The sequence below is a fragment of the Biomphalaria glabrata genome, chromosome 5 (assembly GCF_947242115.1).
Source record: "Biomphalaria glabrata chromosome 5, xgBioGlab47.1, whole genome shotgun sequence".
NCBI classification, from domain to species: domain Eukaryota; kingdom Metazoa; phylum Mollusca; class Gastropoda; family Planorbidae; genus Biomphalaria; species Biomphalaria glabrata.
The window spans coordinates 36,469,478-36,489,805 of NC_074715.1; the positions used below are offsets into that span (position 1 = coordinate 36,469,478).

The following is a 20,328-nucleotide window of genomic DNA, read 5'->3' on the forward strand; positions in this document are numbered from 1 at the left end:
GTGGTGCGACATAATATACAATGGGTTCACATATCAATACGTAGATTATATTATATAGTTATTCAACTAATTTTGTTCACAAACTATGATTTCTCCATAAAAATAGGACCGCCCCCCCACCCTGAGGGCTAGGATGGGAGGGCAGTCCCCCCTTACCCTGAGGGCTAGGATGGGAGGGCAGTCCCCCTTACCCTGAGGGCTAGGATGGGAGGGCAGTCCCCCTTACCCTGAGGGCTAGGATGGGAGGGCAGCCCCCCTTACCCTGAGGGCTAGGATGGGAGGGCAGTCCCCCTTACCCTGAGGGCTAGGATGGGAGGGCAGCCCCCCTTACCCTGAGGGCTAGGATGGGAGGGCAGTCCCCCCTTACCCTGAGGGCTAGGATGGGAGGGCAGTCCCCCCTTACCCTGAGGGCTAGGATGGGAGGGCAGCCCCCCCTTACCCTGAGGGCTAGGATGGGAGGGCAGTCCCCCTTACCCTGAGGGCTAGGATGGGAGGGCAGCCCCCCCTTACCCTGAGGGCTAGGATGGGAGGGCAGCCCCCCCTTACCCTGAGGGCTAGGATGGGAGGGCAGTCCCCCTTACCCTGAGGGCTAGGATGGGAGGGCAGCCCCCCTTACCCTGAGGGCTAGGATGGGAGGGCAGCCCCCCCTTACCCTGAGGGCTAGGATGGGAGGGCAGCCCCCCTTACCCTGAGGGCTAGAATGGGAGGGCAGCCCCCCCCCTTACCCCACCGAATCGGCCAAGATACCAAAAGGGGAGCGACTATACAAATGTATCTATTAATTACTTCAAGAAATCTCTTCGTTTTATCTGTCTCATGCTGTAATGAAATCAAAAGTTTATACTTGATGCCCTCATCGATGCAGGTAGTTTGGACAGTTAAATTTCTGCTTCGGCTGTCAGAAAGTATAGATTTATAACTTTTCACTCATCAAAACGTATAACTATGGCCAACACGAACCTAACAGGTTACACTCGCCATGTTAATGCTGACATTAAGATTAAAGGCTCCACTTACAAAGAATTCAAGCTATACATTCTTGACAACCTCTGTGCTGATGTGGCCATGACTTCCTTCAACAACATGAGAGTGTACAGATCACTTTTCAGGGGAAAGCCACCAATGGTCTTAAATGGAGTGGCAGCTGTTAATGTCGAACCCACTCTTCTTTTCCAAAATATGCTCAAAGAGTGTCAACCTATCACAACAAAATCCAGACGTTATTCTGCAAATGACACTCTATTCATTAATTCAGAGGTTGTCAGTTTCTTGAAGTCATCATTGAGCCTTCGTCATCTCCATGGCGGGCCAAGTATTAGTAACAACTAAAGAACGACACAAACGAAGAATGGTAGTGGACTACAGCCAAACTGTTAATCGGTTTACACTTCGGGATGCTTATCCCTTACCCCGAATTCATATGGTCTCTCAAAGAGCTAAATGCAAAATATTTAGCATACTTGATCTTCGCAACGCATACTAGCAGATCCCTCTAAGGAAGACTGATCACCCTTGTACTGCTTTGAAGATGGAGAAAGTTATACCAAATCTGTAGGATACCCTTTGGAGTAACTAACGGGGTAAAATGTTTGTCAAATGTTTGACATGTTTCGGATGTTCCTTCAGAGTTGAAAATAATTTACTTCCTAGTCCAAACCTCCCGCAGGACGACGGGGGATGGCAGCGGACAGGGTATGAACTCTGGACCATCGATAAGAACGAACGAGAGTCCAGCGCGCATACCGCACGACCAGGCAATCTGTTTTCAAGGGAAAGTCTACAAGCTCATAGAACAAGAGTCACTGGAGGGTACATATGCTTACATTGACAAGATCACTTTTTGTGGTAAGGACAGAGAAGGGCATGATACTAATATGCTTAAATTGCTTGAAGCTATAAAATTAAATATGGACTTACTCTTAATGAAAAAAAAAGTATGTATACGCTTTATCAAGAATACTAAGTCTCCTATAATGAGATGAATCCAGACCCCGACAGACTGAGAACCTTAACGCTCAAAGGTGAGCTGTAGGTCTATTCTCTTACTCTGCAAACTAGATAGGACATTTCTCAGATAAGATCCATTCTTTAGTACACAACTGAACATTCCCACTTTGAGACTAATATCCTTACAGGTTCCAAAAGAGAAATCACTTTCCAGAGAAACGCCCGGTACAGCACTCGAATAATGTCGTAGTCGAGCGAAAATAAAATAAACGTGTATGTGTGTGTGTGTGTGTGTGTGAATGTTGTGTATTTATGTTTCTTGTATGTTATGAAATGATCTGTACTGGTGTGTCAAAATGTCTTGGTGTACAGGTCAGCTTGAGTGTTTGTGTACTGTGTTACTGTAAACTGTTTTGTCATTCTTGTACAATAATAATAACTAGTCGACCTGCGGCGTAGCATACGCCGCTATTTTGCAGGACCGGCCTTAGGCCAATGCAGCCTATGCGACCGTAGTGGGCCTCGCACTTTCATAGGCCCCACGCTAATTGTAGGTGTATATGATTAGATTAAACCATTTTATAACTTATAACAGATTTTCCGTGGCGTTCTGATATTCCTGTAGCTCCTGAAAATCTCCTGAAATTGCAAAATATACGAAAAAGTCCTGGACATCTCCGAAAATTATTCAAATCTTTTGAAAACTCATAAAAAATTTCCTGAAATATAGCCAAAATTGTTATTTTGGGGTAACATTCAATACAGAAAACGCCAATACTAAGCGCGATAAAAAAAAAAAACGGCATTATACAATACCCGTGATTGTGGAATCTGGTGAAAGAAGCTTTTCGCGCCTCAAGCTAATGAAGAATTACTTGAGTCAACAATTCTTGAAGATAGATTGAAACATTCGGTAATTCTTGCTACTGAGCGTGATCTATGTAGAAACAGAATTTTTATGATATACTGTATGACTTCACTACACGCAAGACTCATAAAGAATTTCTGTAAGTAGTAAAGAATGAATAAAATGCAAAGACGAATTTATTTTCGAAAACAAACTCTTAATTTTCACTTTTTATCAGTATTCCTACCCAAACTGGGTCCTACGCTTTCCGTTTCGTATAAGGCCCCGCATTGGTTAACTCCGGCCCTGCTATTTAGTGACGGGTGAATACATCTTCTTTTGTTTTCATACATTTTTACAGCAAAAACACGTATTTAGTCAATTTCGGCTTCATGTCAAAAAAAAATTAAATTTGTAGAATGTCGACAAAAGTAAGTTTCGCACCTAGGGGGAAATAAAAAGGTGACATAGTGCTTAAAACGGAAGAAAGTAACATCTTGAACTTTTTTTTATGTCGATTTAAAAAAACCATATTATTGCAAATAAGTGTCCACTTCTGGGAAATGTAACCGCTTCGTTTTCGATCGTGAAAGGTGCTTCGTTGTTCTAGGCACACGGACAATAAATAATGGTTACATTTTTGTTTCTTATACGACACTTGGGAGAATAAGTGCTACGTCAATACTTGAATCAGGGTCCTTAGCCTGCAAAATTTGGCTCCTGACACTCTTGGCCCACTTTGGGGGGTACAGAACTCTACGTCTACGGTAGGATGGCATGTGTAAGAACCGGATCGGACGTTATTAATCTTGAGTATTTAGGTCTAGATCTAATAATGTTAAGATTAAACGTTTATAAGAGACAAGATATGATTTTATTATTGTTATCAATAATCTGTATTCATAAATCTTCTTCTTTTATCTAGATCTAGATCTTTTACAATTAGACTAAAATTAAGTAGATCTAGAACTTTAGTATATGTCGTCATTATAGATCCAGAATCTAGACATTATAGATCTATATCTAGATTCGAATGACTAGATCTAATCTAGAATTTCTTGTTATAAACTATTTACTATTTTTAACGTTGCTTTCAGTTTATTGATAAGCTTTGCTTATATTTGTACGTAGATCTAATCTAGATTATATCTAAAAATAGAATTAGATTAAATATTAACTGGACATTCTTAGAAGTCAGATTGTGTGTGAAGAAACTACAATAGAAGGCCACAAGATCTGAGAAAGCTAACTACATTATAAGCTATATACCTGTTAACAGTAGTATAATTGTCATTCGAGTCAGGGATAGACTTCTCAATATAACAATTATTCCACGTCCCATTATGAAGATGAGGTAGCAGCCCTAGAGAGCTTTTACAAGGAAAGAGAGGGCTGCACAAAAGAAATTCCGAAAAAGGAAATTCTTATTATTAAGGGAGACTGGAAAGACAGGATAGGAGTGGATGCATTTGAGCAATGGGCAGGAACAACTGGGCGTTTTGGATTAGGAAAAACTAACGACATAGGAATACGGGTTTGCAAGGAGCTATCACCTGACTGTAGTGAACACCTTATTGTCACACAAACCATACAGAAGAATACTTGGCACGCATCAGATAATAGAAACACACTTTTTTTTGAGGTTTAACTCAAGCATCAACAAAGCTAAAGCCAGAACTTAATCTGGTGCTGACATAGCCAGTAACCATGACATGGTCTTGACCAGTGCTTTTTTTTTTTGTTATGGCATGCACAGGTACGGCGTACCGGCACCTTTTTCAATGTGGGGGGAAATATGACTTGTCTTGTATTGAACGTTGATTATTAATTATTTAGTAGTTAGGTAAACCATCACTGAGTACCGGCAGGCACCAATTGTTTGTTTTTACAAAAAGCACTGGTCTTAATGACTGTAAAATTGAAATTAAAAAAGAATTGCAAGCCTACAAACATACGCATTAAATCAGTAAATAGCACACTGAAAAAATTCACACAAACATTGTTGAATTGTTTGAAACCAGCGTTGGAGGACAATTCGCCCCTCTCAGCCTTATATACGAAGGCATTGACTCACGAATACTGTCACATTGTTAAACGAGTCAACGTCTGAGATCCGAGGGAAAAAGCAAAGAAAAATGAGTGACTAATGACATCATTGTTTTATGTGATGCAAGAAGGAACTTAAAAAAAAGAAGGTTAACTCCCTTGCTGGCAGAAGACTACAGTTCAACTAACAAAGAACTATGCAGGAAATTGAAATCAGCAAAAGAAAAATAGGTGCAATATAATCGAAAGTAGCTTGAAAGTTGGCAATAGCAAAGAAGCCTATCCAGTGCTAGGGTGGGGGAGAAGGGTCCAAATTTGAACATCCCCCGCCCCCCCAAGCCCCCACTGAAAGGGGGCCCCCAAATGAGTGCCCAAAATGTGTTTTTACATTAAATATTACGCCATTATCTCATATCATGATGTCGAATGTCAAAATGCAGTAACAACTAAAGAGGTCAAGCTGACCGGGCCCTTACATCCCTAGCTAAGCCTACCAAACAAAAGAGGTCGCTAGTGGTCTCTGTGAAAGTTGGACACTGACCTCTGAGGCTGCAAGAAGAATTCAAGTCTCTGAGAGTAAATGATAAATACTACTGACAAAATAGAATGCTGGGTAACAGGTACAAGGAAAAGAAGACAAATAAGTTTATACTGTTACACGTCAACAATTACAATTTGTATTTTTAAATCCAGTCTTAATGAAGACCATTCCCCGCGATGTCTTAACTATATGTATTTTGTTCATGTAATCTTTATATTAAAGGATATTCTAGTCTCGATATAATGTTTGATTTTTAACCTAATCGAAACACTATTTTATCTGATACTAGTGTTACACAAAACTATAACTAGTTAGCCTTTGTATCGTGCATTAAACAAAATCAATACACAGACTATAAAGTGTAAACATACGATGAGGGGCAGGGGGATAACTCTTGTTGTCATCACAACAAAGTACACGCAAAGTTTCTTTGTGTTTGGTTTGTTCAATCAACTAACTCTACAGTCACGTGTGCTGGTCTACTTCGTCCCAAAACAAAACAAAAAAACAACAAAAACAAATAAAGTGTTTTTTCATCATTATTGATCTATTTTATAGTTGTTCAGTTATACGGATTATTCCTGTAAGATAGTTTCGCAATATAAAAAAAAAAAAATGCAACGTTTTCAAGTTACTTAATAACGTGTGCATTTCAGTATCTTTAACAAATGAGTCTCTACTCACTTCAAGAACAGTCACTATGACTTCAAGGTAATTTTCTGATAACTAGGGTAGGCTACTGACCCAGTGTTAGTTAGACTGAAGTTGAATTACGGCAATAAATTTACAAGCGAGTCAGTTATAAAACATCCCCGGTCATAAATGTACCAGATTTGTTTGTTTTTGCTGCTCTCATTTCTTTATTAAGCAATCACTTTTTTTGTTTTACGCCAAGGTGAGGGAAATGCCAAAATGTAATATAGACAGAAGCTTCAGTGCCTTCAGAGCCATGTTGAGCGCATTTAAGAGTAATGGTGCCACTGCCATTGTGACATTCTTGGCCTGGACATTGACATCTTTCTTGTGTCATGAGTGTGCCAAGATATTTCTAACAGGTTTTCCAAGACTTTTCGAGCCTACATATAGTGATCTTGGTCCGGTCCTCCATGTTATGCCCTCTGTAATTGTGACGTCAATACAGGTATGTTTTGTTTTGAAAACGATTCCATTAATCTTGTATCTCAGATCATTTAAACAAGGACGGACTAACGATAGTCAAACTGTCATGCCGTCTAGGGCCTCGAAGGGGGGCCTACACATTTCAAAATATATAACTAAATTACAAACAAAATTAATGTGATTCAATATACAAGCGGTCTATTTCTTTCTTCATAAATATGACCTGCATTTAGGTTTACTATTACTATTAAGTGCATTCATCTTTTTATCATATAAATTACAGGCGTTACTTCAAAGAGAAGACAATTACGTTCCACACGCATCCATGTACTTCATTAATTACACATGTTAATCAGTAACTTTTAACCCTGCTAAGCCGTTGGCTTTCCTGGCTTATTCAGGCAACCAATTCCATGCTTTAATGGTACAAGGGAAGAAAGAGTAGGTGTACAATTTTGTCCTAGCATGTAGAATAAGAAATGTATCTTTATTTTTGTGTCTTTCTGAATATTTTATTTTTATAATTGTAAATTATGGTACAATGTTTTATATAGACATTACTTTTGAATTTCTATCTTGAAGAGTCTATATAATGAGTTTAACATTAATCCAATGTGAATGACTGTTCGTGTCTTATAAATCTCACGGCTCTGCATCTGTTCTGGTTTTTAACGTTTGCATGAGCAGAGGGGATCCCAAACAAAGGACACAAATCTAATAGTGGCCTAACCAAGGTTAAATAGCATTTAAGTTTATGTTATTGTTTGATTTGTTAAGATTTCTTTGAATAAAATAAACTTTAATGAAGGGAGTTGTGTGGTGACTTTTCTATTATATAACACCTTTATAGTTTGAGTTCTTAGTCTGTGTATCTGGTGTGTCATGAATTAATAAAATATTTTTTTAGACTTGTTTCAGCTTTGTTTTTGTTACTCTTAATAATTGCTCTTTTGTTCTGGGTGGCAAGACCTGCAGCAATAGGATTGTCGTGTCGTTCTTCTTCTTAGTCATTTCTATAGAAACTTTCAGTGGCCTCCTTGCCCAGGGCATCCAGTTGCTAAACCTCAGCACAGATTCACACAAAGAAACAATGAGCCAATAGCAATACATAAATAGATGTGTTTAGTGTTGAGGACATAACAACCAAACTAAATTCTAGTCTTGTTTTCTTATTGAAACGAATGATTTTTCCCTTTACTTTGTGATAATTTACAAGCTAATGAAATGGACATTTATTTTTGTAGAATTTTAGAGTTCTTATGGTGTCTTAAAATGTCGATTTTCTTTATTCAATAGCTAGTGAAGTGAACTCGATTCACTTTGCTTTTTTTCCCGATTTCCGGGAGGGTGAGAGTCCTAAGTATCCCAAAACACATAATCCCAGACTTCATTTAGATTCGAACTCGCAAGAAGCAGCATTTTACCACTTGCTAACCAACAACTTAGTTTTGTTTTTGTTTGGGTTTGTGTCTTACCACTTGCTAACCAACAACTTAGTTTTGCTTTTGTTTGGGTTTGTGTTTTACCACTTGCTAACCAACAACTTAGTTTTGCTTTTGTTTGGGTTTGTGTTTTTTTAAAACTATGTTTCGGATGATCATGTTCTTCAGAATTAAATTAAAACTCCACCAAATTAATAGCTGAAACAAATATTGCATTTGATTTTTCTCCAGTGTTTGACCTGTGTTTTCTGTGTGAGCATAAGCGGCGCTGTTACCTCCACACCAGTAGCTATCTTTGTCGTTGGTCATGTTCTGGCTACACTAGCTACCAACTCCAGCATGACGTACATTGAGGTAGGATTTTATGGTTGTTATTGTCATCCATAAAATATAAGATTAGACACTAGAAGCAATAAAAACAGGGATTCAATTGCCATTTAAACAAAAGTATTGGTGCCCCTGTCAGACCTTGCCATTTATGGGGGAGGATGATGTAAGGCTCATCTGTTTGTATTACTTTCTATGTCAATGGTTGACGACGGTGTCATGTGGCCAGCACAACGACCAACCACCTTAAGTATAAAGCTGAGAGTCCTAAAAATCTCGAAGCTCAAAATCCCAGGCTTCACCAAGATTCGAATTCGAACCGGAAGCGAAGTGCTTTACCACTTAGCCACTTAGACAAAAGTTTATCTTAGTAAGAACAACATTTCCGCCTTCAACTTCAACAATACACACACACACACACACATATATATATTCTAGGTAGATTTGATATACGAAATATTTGGATTAAAATATATTTTTATTTTAAAAAGTCTTTTGAAAACTTACGTCTTTAATCATTCTTATCTGTGATAGACAATTGGTTTTATAGTGTCTAAGACCTACATGAAGATAATATTGACATTTAGCGTTTAGTATCTACAAGGGAATTCAGAGCAAAAAGTGAATCTTGTAAGTCCGTCTGTGGCCAGGTTGCAAATCTTTCAAATCCGGTTCTTATAGAGCAAATAGGAGGTAAAAGAAACCAGTGTACGAAATTTCGTGCGAATCCGTACAACAGTTTATGAGAACTCTTGATCAATCAGTTAGTCAGTCAATGAGTCAATCATAAGTCAATTACAAGTATAAAATAGATTATTTGTTACATAATGAATGCACAAATAGTGAGACAAATTTCCATAAGGATAATAAAGATTATTATTATTATTATTATCATTATTATCATTAAAATATCATTAATATATTCATATTATTTGTTGCATAATATACAGTAATATTTAAGAAATATAATAATGATTCAAACAATTTCTTTAAAAATTGACTATTTTGTTTGAGAACTTTCTTGAACAATGGCTATTTTATTTCAGGCTGCTTCCACCTTGGCCATCAAATTAACAGAGCCAGTAACCATGGCAGTAGCCCACCATATTGTTTTCGAAACATCCGTTACTATCGAGACTATCGTCAGCATTCCTTTGATCATTTTTGGGTCTTTATTGTTTTCAGGTAATTAACATTCGTCTTATGGTCTTATATAACACCATGGGTTGGTAATTTTTTTTTTTTTACAGACAGTTTATCATGGTTTTGTCCTAAGATATTCATTTCCATCTTGTAATTATTGAGAACTAATTTTAAGACTACTAAGGAAAATCTTTTCATCATCCTCATCTGTCCCTTGACTTTCGTCATAAGGTGGCTGTGTTCAGGGGCGGTCTTAGCAGTGCGCGGGCCCTGGGCGAATGTCAAATGCGGGGCCCTGAGCGTAAGTGTAGACAATCAATATATCGTACCATGTCACGCTAACGGGATCGTCCACCTGTGACGTCCTGTTCTATTGGCCTTGTCACTACATCTACTCGAAATGTTCCCCACCTTAACTTCTAGATCTGACAGGTCCACAAAACGCTATGTAAAATACATCGGCTCTTTGTGGCTGACATCAAGCGTGCAGTCAAGGATGACTTGAAAATATACCATCAGGTCCATAAGCTCGTTTTGAATCCTATATCCGTGAGCCTCCACGTTCTTAATTCGTCGAAGAAATAAAACTTATTGGGACGAATTTGTCCAGCATCTCAACCAAGCCTAAAAACTGACCTTTGTTTGGCGCATAAAGTTTCTCTGTTCTCCCACGAAATGCGTTTTTGTGTGTGTGTGTGTGTAATATACTGAGAACCCTTGCTACCATTTTTGTTAAGAATGCACGCCAATGTAGTCTTTCCTTTCTACTTTGTTCTACCATTCATTGTTCTACCATTCATTGCGCTACCATTGGACATTCTCAGGGCTTAATCCAACCACGCTGACACATGCTTCTAAGTAGGGATGGCTACATGGTCGTGCGGTAGGCGCGCTGGACTGGTCGTCTCGATGGTCCCGGGGTTCATACCCTGCTCGCTGTCATCCCCCGTCGTCATGCGGAAGATTTGAACTAGGAGGTAGATTATCTTCAGGTCTGAAGGAACATCTAAAAAAAGTTAAAACATTTTACAGCAGCTTTCGTTGGTCAATTGGCCTCCAGTAGCTTTCGTTGGTTAATTGGCCTCCAGCAGCTTTCGTTGGTTAATTGGCCTCCAGTAGCTTTCGTTGGTTAATTGGCCTCCAGCAGCTTTCGTTGGTTAATTGGCCTCCAGCAGCTTTCGTTGGTTAATTGGCCTCCAGCAGCTTTCGTTGGTTAATTGGCCTCCAGTAGCTTTCGTTGGTTAATTGGCCTCCAGTAGCTTTCGTTGGTTAATTGGCCTCCAGTAGCTTTCGTTGGTTAATTGGCCTCCAGCAGCTTTCGTTGGTTAATTGGCCTCCAGTAGCTTTCGTTGGTTAATTGGCCTCCAGTAGCTTTCGTTGGTTAATTGGCCTCCAGTAGCTTTCGTTGGTTAATTGGCCTCCAGCAGCTTTCGTTGGTTAATTGGCCTCCAGTAGTTTTCGTTGGTTAATTGGCCTCCAGCAGCTTTCGTTGGTCAATTGGCCTCCAGCAGCTTTCGTTGGTTAATTGGCCTCCAGTAGCTTTCGTTGGTTAATTGGCCTCCAGCAGCTTTCGTTGGTTAATTGGCCTCCAGCAGCTTTCGTTGGTTAATTGGCCTCCAGTAGCTTTCGTTGGTTAATTGGCCTCCAGCAGCTTTCGTTGGTCAATTGGCCTCCAGCAGCTTTCGTTGGTCAATTGGCCTCCAGCAGCTTTCGTTGGTTAATTGGCCTCCAGTAGCTTTCGTTGGTTAATTGGCCTCCAGTAGCTCTCGTGCCAAACAACTTTAGTCTTTGGTAGAAGAACAAAGTGTACTATAGGAGCTATTGTGGCCCATTCACTTTCGAAGATCCGACTTTCTATTGAAAAAAATACGTCAGTTTTTTTTGTTTTTTTTTTCAAATGTAAAGGGTTTTCTCATGGCCACCCAATGCATGCACAGTAGCCTATTTGGGGGGGGGGGGGGGGTAGGGGGGAATAATACGTTATTGTCTAACTTTCTGGATGTTGATTGGCCGAAATAACTGTACGAGCTAGGTCACAGTACAAAACAAGGAATCCTTCTCACACATCCTCTTGTTCTCTATGGCGGACTAAAGTAACAGTATATTTACTGTATACGTACCAATTCTTTTTATACTTTCAATTCGACATAACAGTATGACCATAGACATATATATGAGTATGACTCTTTATTCTCGAAATAAACTATTTTATTTTGCTTGGTTGCTTCCAGCTACGTAGATTTGTTTTATACCAAGGTGAACTGTTAAATAGTGATAGTCACTTATAATGTACAGGGCATAAGATGCTGTATTTACCGAAACTGAACGGTATTTCGAAACCAAACATGTCATGTTCAAAGCTTATATGGTAATCAAATAGATGCCAGGAAATATTGAGCTACAAATCTTAGTTTACGAGAACTGGTCTGGTTTTAGAACCTGACGGTGACATGGCGCGGGGCCTGGGGCGGTTGCCCCACTTGCACCCCGTCAGGCCGCTACTGGCTGTGGTAATTCGCGTAACCAAACACCTCCTCTTTTCTCGGCTTTACTTTGAGCAAACAGAAAGCAAGTAAAATAAAAAGTAAATATTTTAAATTAAAAAAAATCTTATATGAAGTATAATTGTATAAATTATTTTGACTCAATCATGTAATTGATTTGTCATAGATCTAGAATAACAATAATCATTTAAAGGCAAAAGACAGAGAGGGATGAAGAGAGATTGCTTACAAATCCTGTGTGGTGCCCCAACGGTCCAACAAGATAGATGTAGGTGAAGACAAATGTGTGAGATCGGTAGGTTTAATAAGAATACATGCCGAAGTTTTGTACTGATAGAGGTCAGACATACTTGGGAGTTGAATTATTACAGTCTTTCTTAGGTCAGACATACTTGGGAGTTGAATTATTGCAGTCTTTCTTAGGTCAGACATACTTGGGAGTTGAATTATTGCAGTCTTTCTTGTCCTTTGCTACACATTGTTCCCTGTAACAACTTGAAACCGAACATCTCCCCTCAATGAACACCAAGTCAACACAGTGTTCTGTTGGAGTCGAAAAAAGACTAGAAACATTTTCAGTGTACATTTCCACATTGTGATATAAACAAATCATTTCAGTTTAAATCCTTTACTTTTATTTTCCTTCAGACTTCTGGTACAGGTATGTTGCTATTTAGATTCCGGGCTCCTCATTTTAATAGTAGAAGTAAAGTTTTTTTTTTTTTAATTCTTTTTTCCATTCTTTATTTGGTAACTCATCATTCTCTATATTTCTTTCTATGCAGTCAAAACAACGTTTCAAACTTCAGACACAGCTGGAATAGTCTTGGCTTTTCTCTCCAACCTAATTCTAACAGCAAGAAATGTGGCCATCAAGAAACATCAGGTCAACACTGCTCCAGTCCAGTTAAGGTCAAGAAATTGCATTTCTGCACTCCTTTGTGTACAGATGGCCATTTTGTTGCTGGTGTACATTTTGGAAAATGAGTTTGTTATCCCTGTCAAATGTTCTTTCATTCTGGGAGCTTTGTTCGTCTCTGGACTATGTCACGTGGCATATTCTTATATTTCCACCATTATAGTTCTTAAGGTAATTTGTGAGACTAGAATTTGACGTATTAATTTATTGAGTCAGTGATAAATTATAAAAAAAAATCAATGCATTAGGTAGGAAAAAAATGAAACAATAAAAGTGTAGCCTAGCAATCATCGGAGGTACGGTGGCTGAGTTGTAAAGCGCTTGGCTTCAGAAACGGGGGTGCGGGTTCGAATTCTGATGGAGATTCGGATTTTAAATTTCGGATCTTTAGGGCACCTCTGTGTCAGTGGTGTAGCAAGGTACTCGTGGTCCGGGTTCGAGAGTATGATGGTGCCCCCCCCCCAGCCCCCGTATGACAAATATTTTGTGTGACAAAAAAAATCGAGTAGTTTGTATCGGTACATTTACTAAAAGACATTCCAAGTCCATGAACACAATTGACAGAATCATTGAAGACCATGTTTAAGTACTGTTTAGCACAGTGAACATAACGCACAAGTAGCTGCTTTTGTAAACAATGCCAGAAGGCAATTGTACTGTCCGCTCTTATTGGAAAACCATCGTTACCTTGGCCTCGCAAGTAAGTAAAAGAAAGATGGTGATATTTTATTAATTAGAGTATTTGTTCAGTCAACCCTGAAGACTTCTGGTTCTGACAAATATGAAAACATGCAATGGACAATTTCAGATAATAATGTTAATTTAATCAACTTTTAATACTTCTTGAGTGCTGTCCATCATGATAGTATCTCCCATTGCATTTTAGCTGAACTAGCATTGCCCAACAGGTTTATAATCTCGTTTTGAATCTGTATGTCGAGGTAAGGTTTTTAAGAATGTATGTACTGCTAAGAAATTGTCGTTGTTACTTGTGTCACCTAAACAATAATCTCGCGATGACCACTCAATGAAAGGTTGTTGCTTGTGTCAGCTCAACGATGACCACTAAATGAAAGGTGAAAGGTTATTGCATGCTAAAGTTTACTCTAACATTCACTATGCGATGAATTACTTGCAGTCACTAAATGTCAACTTCTTCAATGTGCTCCTTGTTTACACCATCCACCGTTCTCAGTCCTTCATGGTGTCTGTAGGTTTGGCAAGCTTGTTGGTGAAGTGAAGTCATTAGTAGGCCAATCATTTTTTGACGATACGGTTGGAAAACAAACAGCATTGATGCCGACTCAGGGTATAAACCCGAGACCATCGAGACCATATGAATGACTTTCCAGTTCACATACCATTAGCGATTCATATTGTTACACAATGCAACAAACTTATTGATTCATGATATAATAAAATTTAAACATCAATAGAAAGTAATGTGGTCTCTTTACCTCAAATCAAGTTTTCCCCTTCGTCAATGTGATACTTGCTTTATGCTACTTATAGATTTTGTTAGTTGTGTCCCATAAATCAATGTGATTACCGCTTACTATTCGTTTAATTGTGCACCAAGTCTACTTCAATGTTTTAGGTTGCCTCCCTTTTACTTTCATCTGTGTAATCTTCCCCTAAGCATACATACATGGTATCAAACACTAGCTGTACCGATGTATTTTACCCATTTAACACTAGCATATATATGTATATATGGCTGAGGGGATACACACACACACACACATGTATATATATATATATATATATATATATATATATATATATATTTATATATATGGCTGAGGGGATACACACACATGTATATATATATATATATATATATATATATATATATATATATATATATATATATATATATTTATATATATGGCTGAGGGGATACACACACACACACATATGTATATATATATATATATATATTTATATATATGGCTGAGGGGATATATATATATATACGTTTGGGTGTGTGTGTATATATATATATATATATACATACACACACACACATATATATATATATTTATAATATATATATATGTGTATATACATATACATATATATACGTGTGTGCGTATGTGTGTGTGGGGGGGTATTTTAAAATCAAAACCATCTGGAGGGGTTTTAAACTTAAAGCCCTCTGGAGGAGGGGGTTTAAACTCAAAACCTCCCTTGGCTACGCTCATAGAAGTTTGAGCGTGTAATTTGTTGTTTTTTTTATATTGAAGAGATTGTTTTTAGCTTCAAACCCCACTAGCGGGGGATTTTAGCTTAAAACCCTCTGGATAGGGTTTTACCTTAAATCCCTCTGGAGGGGGGGGGTTAAAAACAAAACCCCTCTTGGCTACGCTCATAGAATCTGATGACTGGTGTAAAAGGCGATGGGTTATGGCATTGTGCAGTGAAGCCAGAATCTGGTGACTGATGTATGCTTTAGTCTTATATTGAAAATGGGGGTTTTATCTTTAAAAAATTTCGAAGGAGTTTTAAAATCAAAATCTCCCATAGCTATGCTCTTGGAATTTGGGGATTTTGGTTTGCATTATGTTTTGTTGCGCTTGGGCAAGCGATGGTTTAATATTAAAATCTCACTTAAAATAAACAAAATCAAAGCAAAAATAAGTCACAAAATTCCGCAAAGCAAAAGAATATATTGCTCTTTTTTTCAATACTTCTATTTAAGTCATTCCTCCACGGAGGGCGGACGCTAATCTCGAGTACTGCTCTAACAATTTTCCTATGAATTTAACAGTTGATGCGAAAAGAACTACTAGCTCATTGGTCACATGGGGAAAACTCTAGTTTGACCGTTATAATTTTTCAAAGTAAAACAAAAATTAAAAAAAATGAATTTGGCTTGACTAGACTTAGAAAAAAAAACATGGCTAGTCATACATAGTGTCCCGAAGTTATACGATAAAAGAGTAAATTTATAGCAATTTCAATTTTATTGAGACTATATATAAGCTTTACTAATATTTTTTTTACGTAAATCTTATATAGATTACATCTATATTTTAGATCTAGAATGAGAAATCAGAAATCTAGGTCTATTACTAGATTTAGATGATTATATACTGATAATATCAATAAATAATCACTCAAGTATGAATTTCCGCTGGCTGAATTGGTGAGGGTCTCTAAATCACCGGTTCGATAACCGGTTACAAGCTCATATTTTTTAATTAATTTTTGTTATGTTTTATTATACTTTCAGTTGTACAACGGAAGTATTGTCTTTTTATTAAATGTATTTTAAAAATGTTTTTCTCCTTTAAATCACTAGACACACGGCTAAGTATATAGCACATGATTCAGCAATTTGAACTCAGCAGCAAAGAAAAGTGATTTGAACTGGAATTGTGGTATATTTCATTTCTGCCATTCCTCAGGTGATGAACGTGATAAGTCATTCTATAGCGAACATTTGTAAACGACTGCTTGTAGTCCTGTTACTCTATGGCATTGGCAAGAGAGTAGCTTCATCATGGAACATGTTAGGACTGACCCTAGCTGTCATCGGTCTCTATATTTACATCAGAGGACAAATCATTACAAAGATGGTGTCAACAAATACTCAAGATGGTTAGATCTGTATTTTTTTTTACCTTATCAAATATGAACACAAGTTATATTTTTACAATATATAAAATATGAACAAAAGTCGCTTTATTAGGCCTACATCATATAAAATATGAAAATAAGTTATATCATAGCCTGTTATCGCTGGCGGATCCAGGGGGGGGGGAGGCGGTAGGGGCGATCACCCCCCCCCCTTCACTTGGCTGACGAATTTAGTATAGAATTCACACAATTTGTATACGAATTTATTACTTATGTTAATAATATATACTAATTATTTATATTTCAAGCTGGGGCACCACATAAGATCTGTCAACCTTCTTTCTCCATTCTTCTCTGTCATTTGTCATTGATAGAATTTAATTCTGATGTTATTTCTGAAAATATTGATACCTGCCTTTTTACCTGCCTGGGTGGACAACTTCGGGGGCTGACTTTGAATTTGTGTTTCTACACAAACTGTCTTAGTAACCTTGTTTTCTATAGACTCGTCCTATTTTTTCATTTTCTGTTCATTAAGCCTCAGACGACGACCAATAAAATGAATTAATTCAGCTTATACCACCACTTCAGTCAAGTATAAATTCTTTTCCTTGTTTGAGAAACCAATCAAAATAATTGATTACCAATAGTTAATTTACTAATTGCTCTTTTTTATATTGATTCTTGTTTTGTCGGGTAAAAGAAATAATTGTGCAAAATTTCATCTTGATCCGAAAATGGGCATGATAGAAATAACGTGTACGACGTTTTTTAGATATCTTATCTTATAAAATACAGACGTTATTAAAAAAAAAAGAAGATAATTACGTCCTAAGCGTATCCCTAGGTCAATCTAGTCATGCATCTTAATCAAGGAAAAAAACTCGTCCAAGACGTTGGTTTTCCTGGCTGATTCAGGCAACCCATTACATGCTATAATAGCACTAGGAAAGTAGGAGCATTTGTACAACTATGCACTAACACATGGAACAAGAACCTATTTTAAACGAAAGTCTAACAGAGCCCTCTTATATACATAAGTGCTAGTAAACCTAAACTAAACTCTATATGCTATACTAGCTCCAGAAAGAATAACCTGCCCAGTGTGCAGCCGAAAATTTTTGGGCTCACATAGGTCTCACCAGCCACATGAAGAGGCACAAAACTCCAGTGCAAAGCCCTCAGCCCCATGGATGACAAAAGTGGTCATGATCGAATTACGATGGACGAAATATATATATATATCCTGTTACAAAAAAACAATTTACAGTTATAACGCTAAAAAAATTGACTCCTATATTTTTTAATGTTTCAGGTTTGTTGACATCCAAGTCAGTACAAAGAGGTTTGATACTGTGTCTTTCCGTCATAGCCATGATGTCTCTCATACACCACAATGCACAAAGTGGCACATCGTTTTTTAGCCAACTGCAGCAAAAAATGAATGTCAGCGTTTGTCGCAGCTTCTCGCCATCCAACTACATGAGAGATTATAGCGTTGAAGAGGATCCCAAACTTGCGGAGTTTTTGACCTGGCGTCTTGTCGACCATCCCTACGAAACAGACATGAGAGCCAAGAATTTGATTACACATGCTGAGATCATACAAGAATCTCGGAGAGTGCTCATCAACCTTTTAACAGATCTTATAGGTCCCATTCAAAACGTGATGCTCCTGGAGATAGCCACGTACAGCAATAAAGGTGATCCAGCAATAGCCGCTGGCGAGGTCATGTTGCTGAGAGAGATGAATAAGACCATAGTGTATTACTGTGAGACTCATTCTTGCAATAAAAAAAAGAACATGCTACTAGAGAAAAGCATCAGTGACAATTTTACCAAAGACAATCTTGTTATACTCATGCAAGGAGGAGGAAACGTTATCGGCTACCAAAGCATAGATCAAATACGTAGCCTAATAATGGACCGATATCCCGAGCATAGGAAAATACTTTTGTCGCAAAGCATTTGGCTGAACAAAAATAGCAACAACAGTTTAATATCTGCTCGAATTATCTACAGCAATAGAACGAATCTAACTATGTTTCTGAGAGACAGGCAATCGCTTGAAATAGCCAAACAATCTTTCCAAGGCGTAAAGCTTATTTTGGCTCCTGATCTGGCTTTTGGGCTGGGTGCTCTACCTCGGCAAATGCCGCCCATGTACGATATTATCTGGCTGAGAAGAAAAGACCAAGAGTCTGCTAAGTACGCGATGCCGAAAGTTCCAAATAATGTTTCTATCCACATCTCTGATTGGTTAAACGAGTGGTCGTCGAATGTGGGAACTCGAGACATGGAAACATCTTTTCTGATTGCTTTTTCTGGAATACATTTTCTCCAGCGTGGGAGAGTCGTTGTGACAGATCGACTTCACGGTCACATTTTATCTACACTTCTAAACATTCCTCATGTACTTATTGACAATCCACCATTTTATAAACTTTCCTCTTTTCATCAATCATGGACATACAGCTTAAGTAACTCTGTCATTATAAACAATGGAACAAATGCGTTAGATGCAGCAATCAAATTGTTGAGTATATATGATAGAGTACTTCCCCCGGTGGGACCTATTGATATGAATAGATTTACTAAACTATAGAAGTGAATAAAAGCTTTTATTTATAATGAAATACACCATCATCATCATAAGTCCTTGTGGTCCACTCTCTACGGTTTCTTGCTCTTTCCTATCCCCTCGGTTTTATCTACTACACTGTGTCGCTAGGATCTTATTTTGGTTTGCCTCTGCTGGGGGTTTCAATATAAGGCCTGTTGACGTCTTTTCTTAAGTTTTGACTATTCCATCTCCCCAATCTAAGACCTGTCTAGCTCTGATGTTGGCATCTTTTCTTAGAGATTTTCAATCCATCTCCACTTTCTAAGACCTGTCTAGCTCTGATGTTGGCATCTTTTCTTAGAGTATTTCAATCCATCTCCACTTTCTAAGACCTGCCCCTCTATAGTTCTCTTCACACATCTCACAGAGCTGGAGCTGCGGCTCTCATGCCAGTCTAGTTAAGATTCTGTGTGCACGGCTTAAAAAACATAAAAGTTTCGGGTCCAGAGGAAATCCTATTGATGCTATTTACATTTTTATGTGCAGTACCATCGAAATAAAAAGTCTTTTGATCAATGTTCATGTTAGGCACCGTGTGCCTGGTTCTTTTGACCAATACTTTTTAAATGACCAAAGTAATATGAAATATAATAATATCAAATTAGAAAAAATGTTTTTATATTGCTTATATGTTGATATTAGGTTGAGCCTTAAAAGTGAAATAATGCTTTTGACTCTTTTAATAGAAAAAAAGCGAAAAAAAACAGACAGAGATAGGGTTGTAGTTGTTGATAGTTTATAATCTGCCTTGTTTGTCTCCGACATAGAAAAGGTCCAGTTGAATTGGATTCAACATTCAAATCTGAAAAGTGAACCCCCTTTCTATCCACTTTCTCATTATCTTTCTACATTTTTCTTCATACCGATTCCCTTTTTTTGTAGCGCTCCCACTAGGGGATGAGTCGCTATTAGTTTTGTGTGGTCTGTCTGTCCGCCGTCCGTCCTCCCCGTGTAGAGCTTATAAACTAGAAAAGATATTTAAAATCCAATATCATGATAATTTAGATCTTTCAAAATTCTGATGCAATGCTAGTTTTTCTTTTCTGAAAGCGAAAAATTTAATATTGAAAGTTAACTATGCAGGCAGTTTTTTTTTTTCAGAAAAATACACAATTTTTACAACTATTCACTATTATTAGTTTAAAAAAACACGGGAGACTATTTCCAAGGAAGGTAATACATTAGCATATTTTTAACACAAATATGCAAACGGTTTTATATATTGGGTTAAAAAAATGATTAACAAAATATAACTAAATTAAATAATTTCTGTCATACTAGCTACTTAT

The 20,328-nt window shown here is 37.7% G+C and overlaps 1 protein-coding gene across 5 annotated transcripts in view; it reads left to right on the forward strand.

Annotated features, from left to right (window-relative positions):
* The window catches only part of LOC106060102 (uncharacterized), a 31,356-nt gene extending 11,242 nt beyond the window's left edge, over nt 1–20,114 (forward strand). For 2 of the 5 annotated variants that reach the window (XM_056030141.1, XM_056030142.1), the window contains exons 2-7: nt 6,277–6,522; nt 8,174–8,296; nt 9,316–9,454; nt 12,702–13,006; nt 16,246–16,438; nt 17,733–20,114. In XM_056030141.1, the coding sequence (XP_055886116.1) occupies nt 6,286–6,522; nt 8,174–8,296; nt 9,316–9,454; nt 12,702–13,006; nt 16,246–16,438; nt 17,733–19,021 (2,286 nt within the window). In that variant the 5' untranslated portion in view covers nt 6,277–6,285 and the 3' untranslated portion in view covers nt 19,022–20,114. Of the gene's footprint in view, nt 1–3,266; nt 3,576–5,929; nt 6,093–6,276; nt 6,523–8,173; nt 8,297–9,315; nt 9,455–12,701; nt 13,007–16,245; nt 16,439–17,732 lie in introns of those variants that run through there. The other 3 variants (XM_056030138.1, XM_056030139.1, XM_056030140.1) reach the window with 3 other exon arrangements.
* The last annotated feature ends 214 nt before the right edge of the window (nt 20,115–20,328 follow it).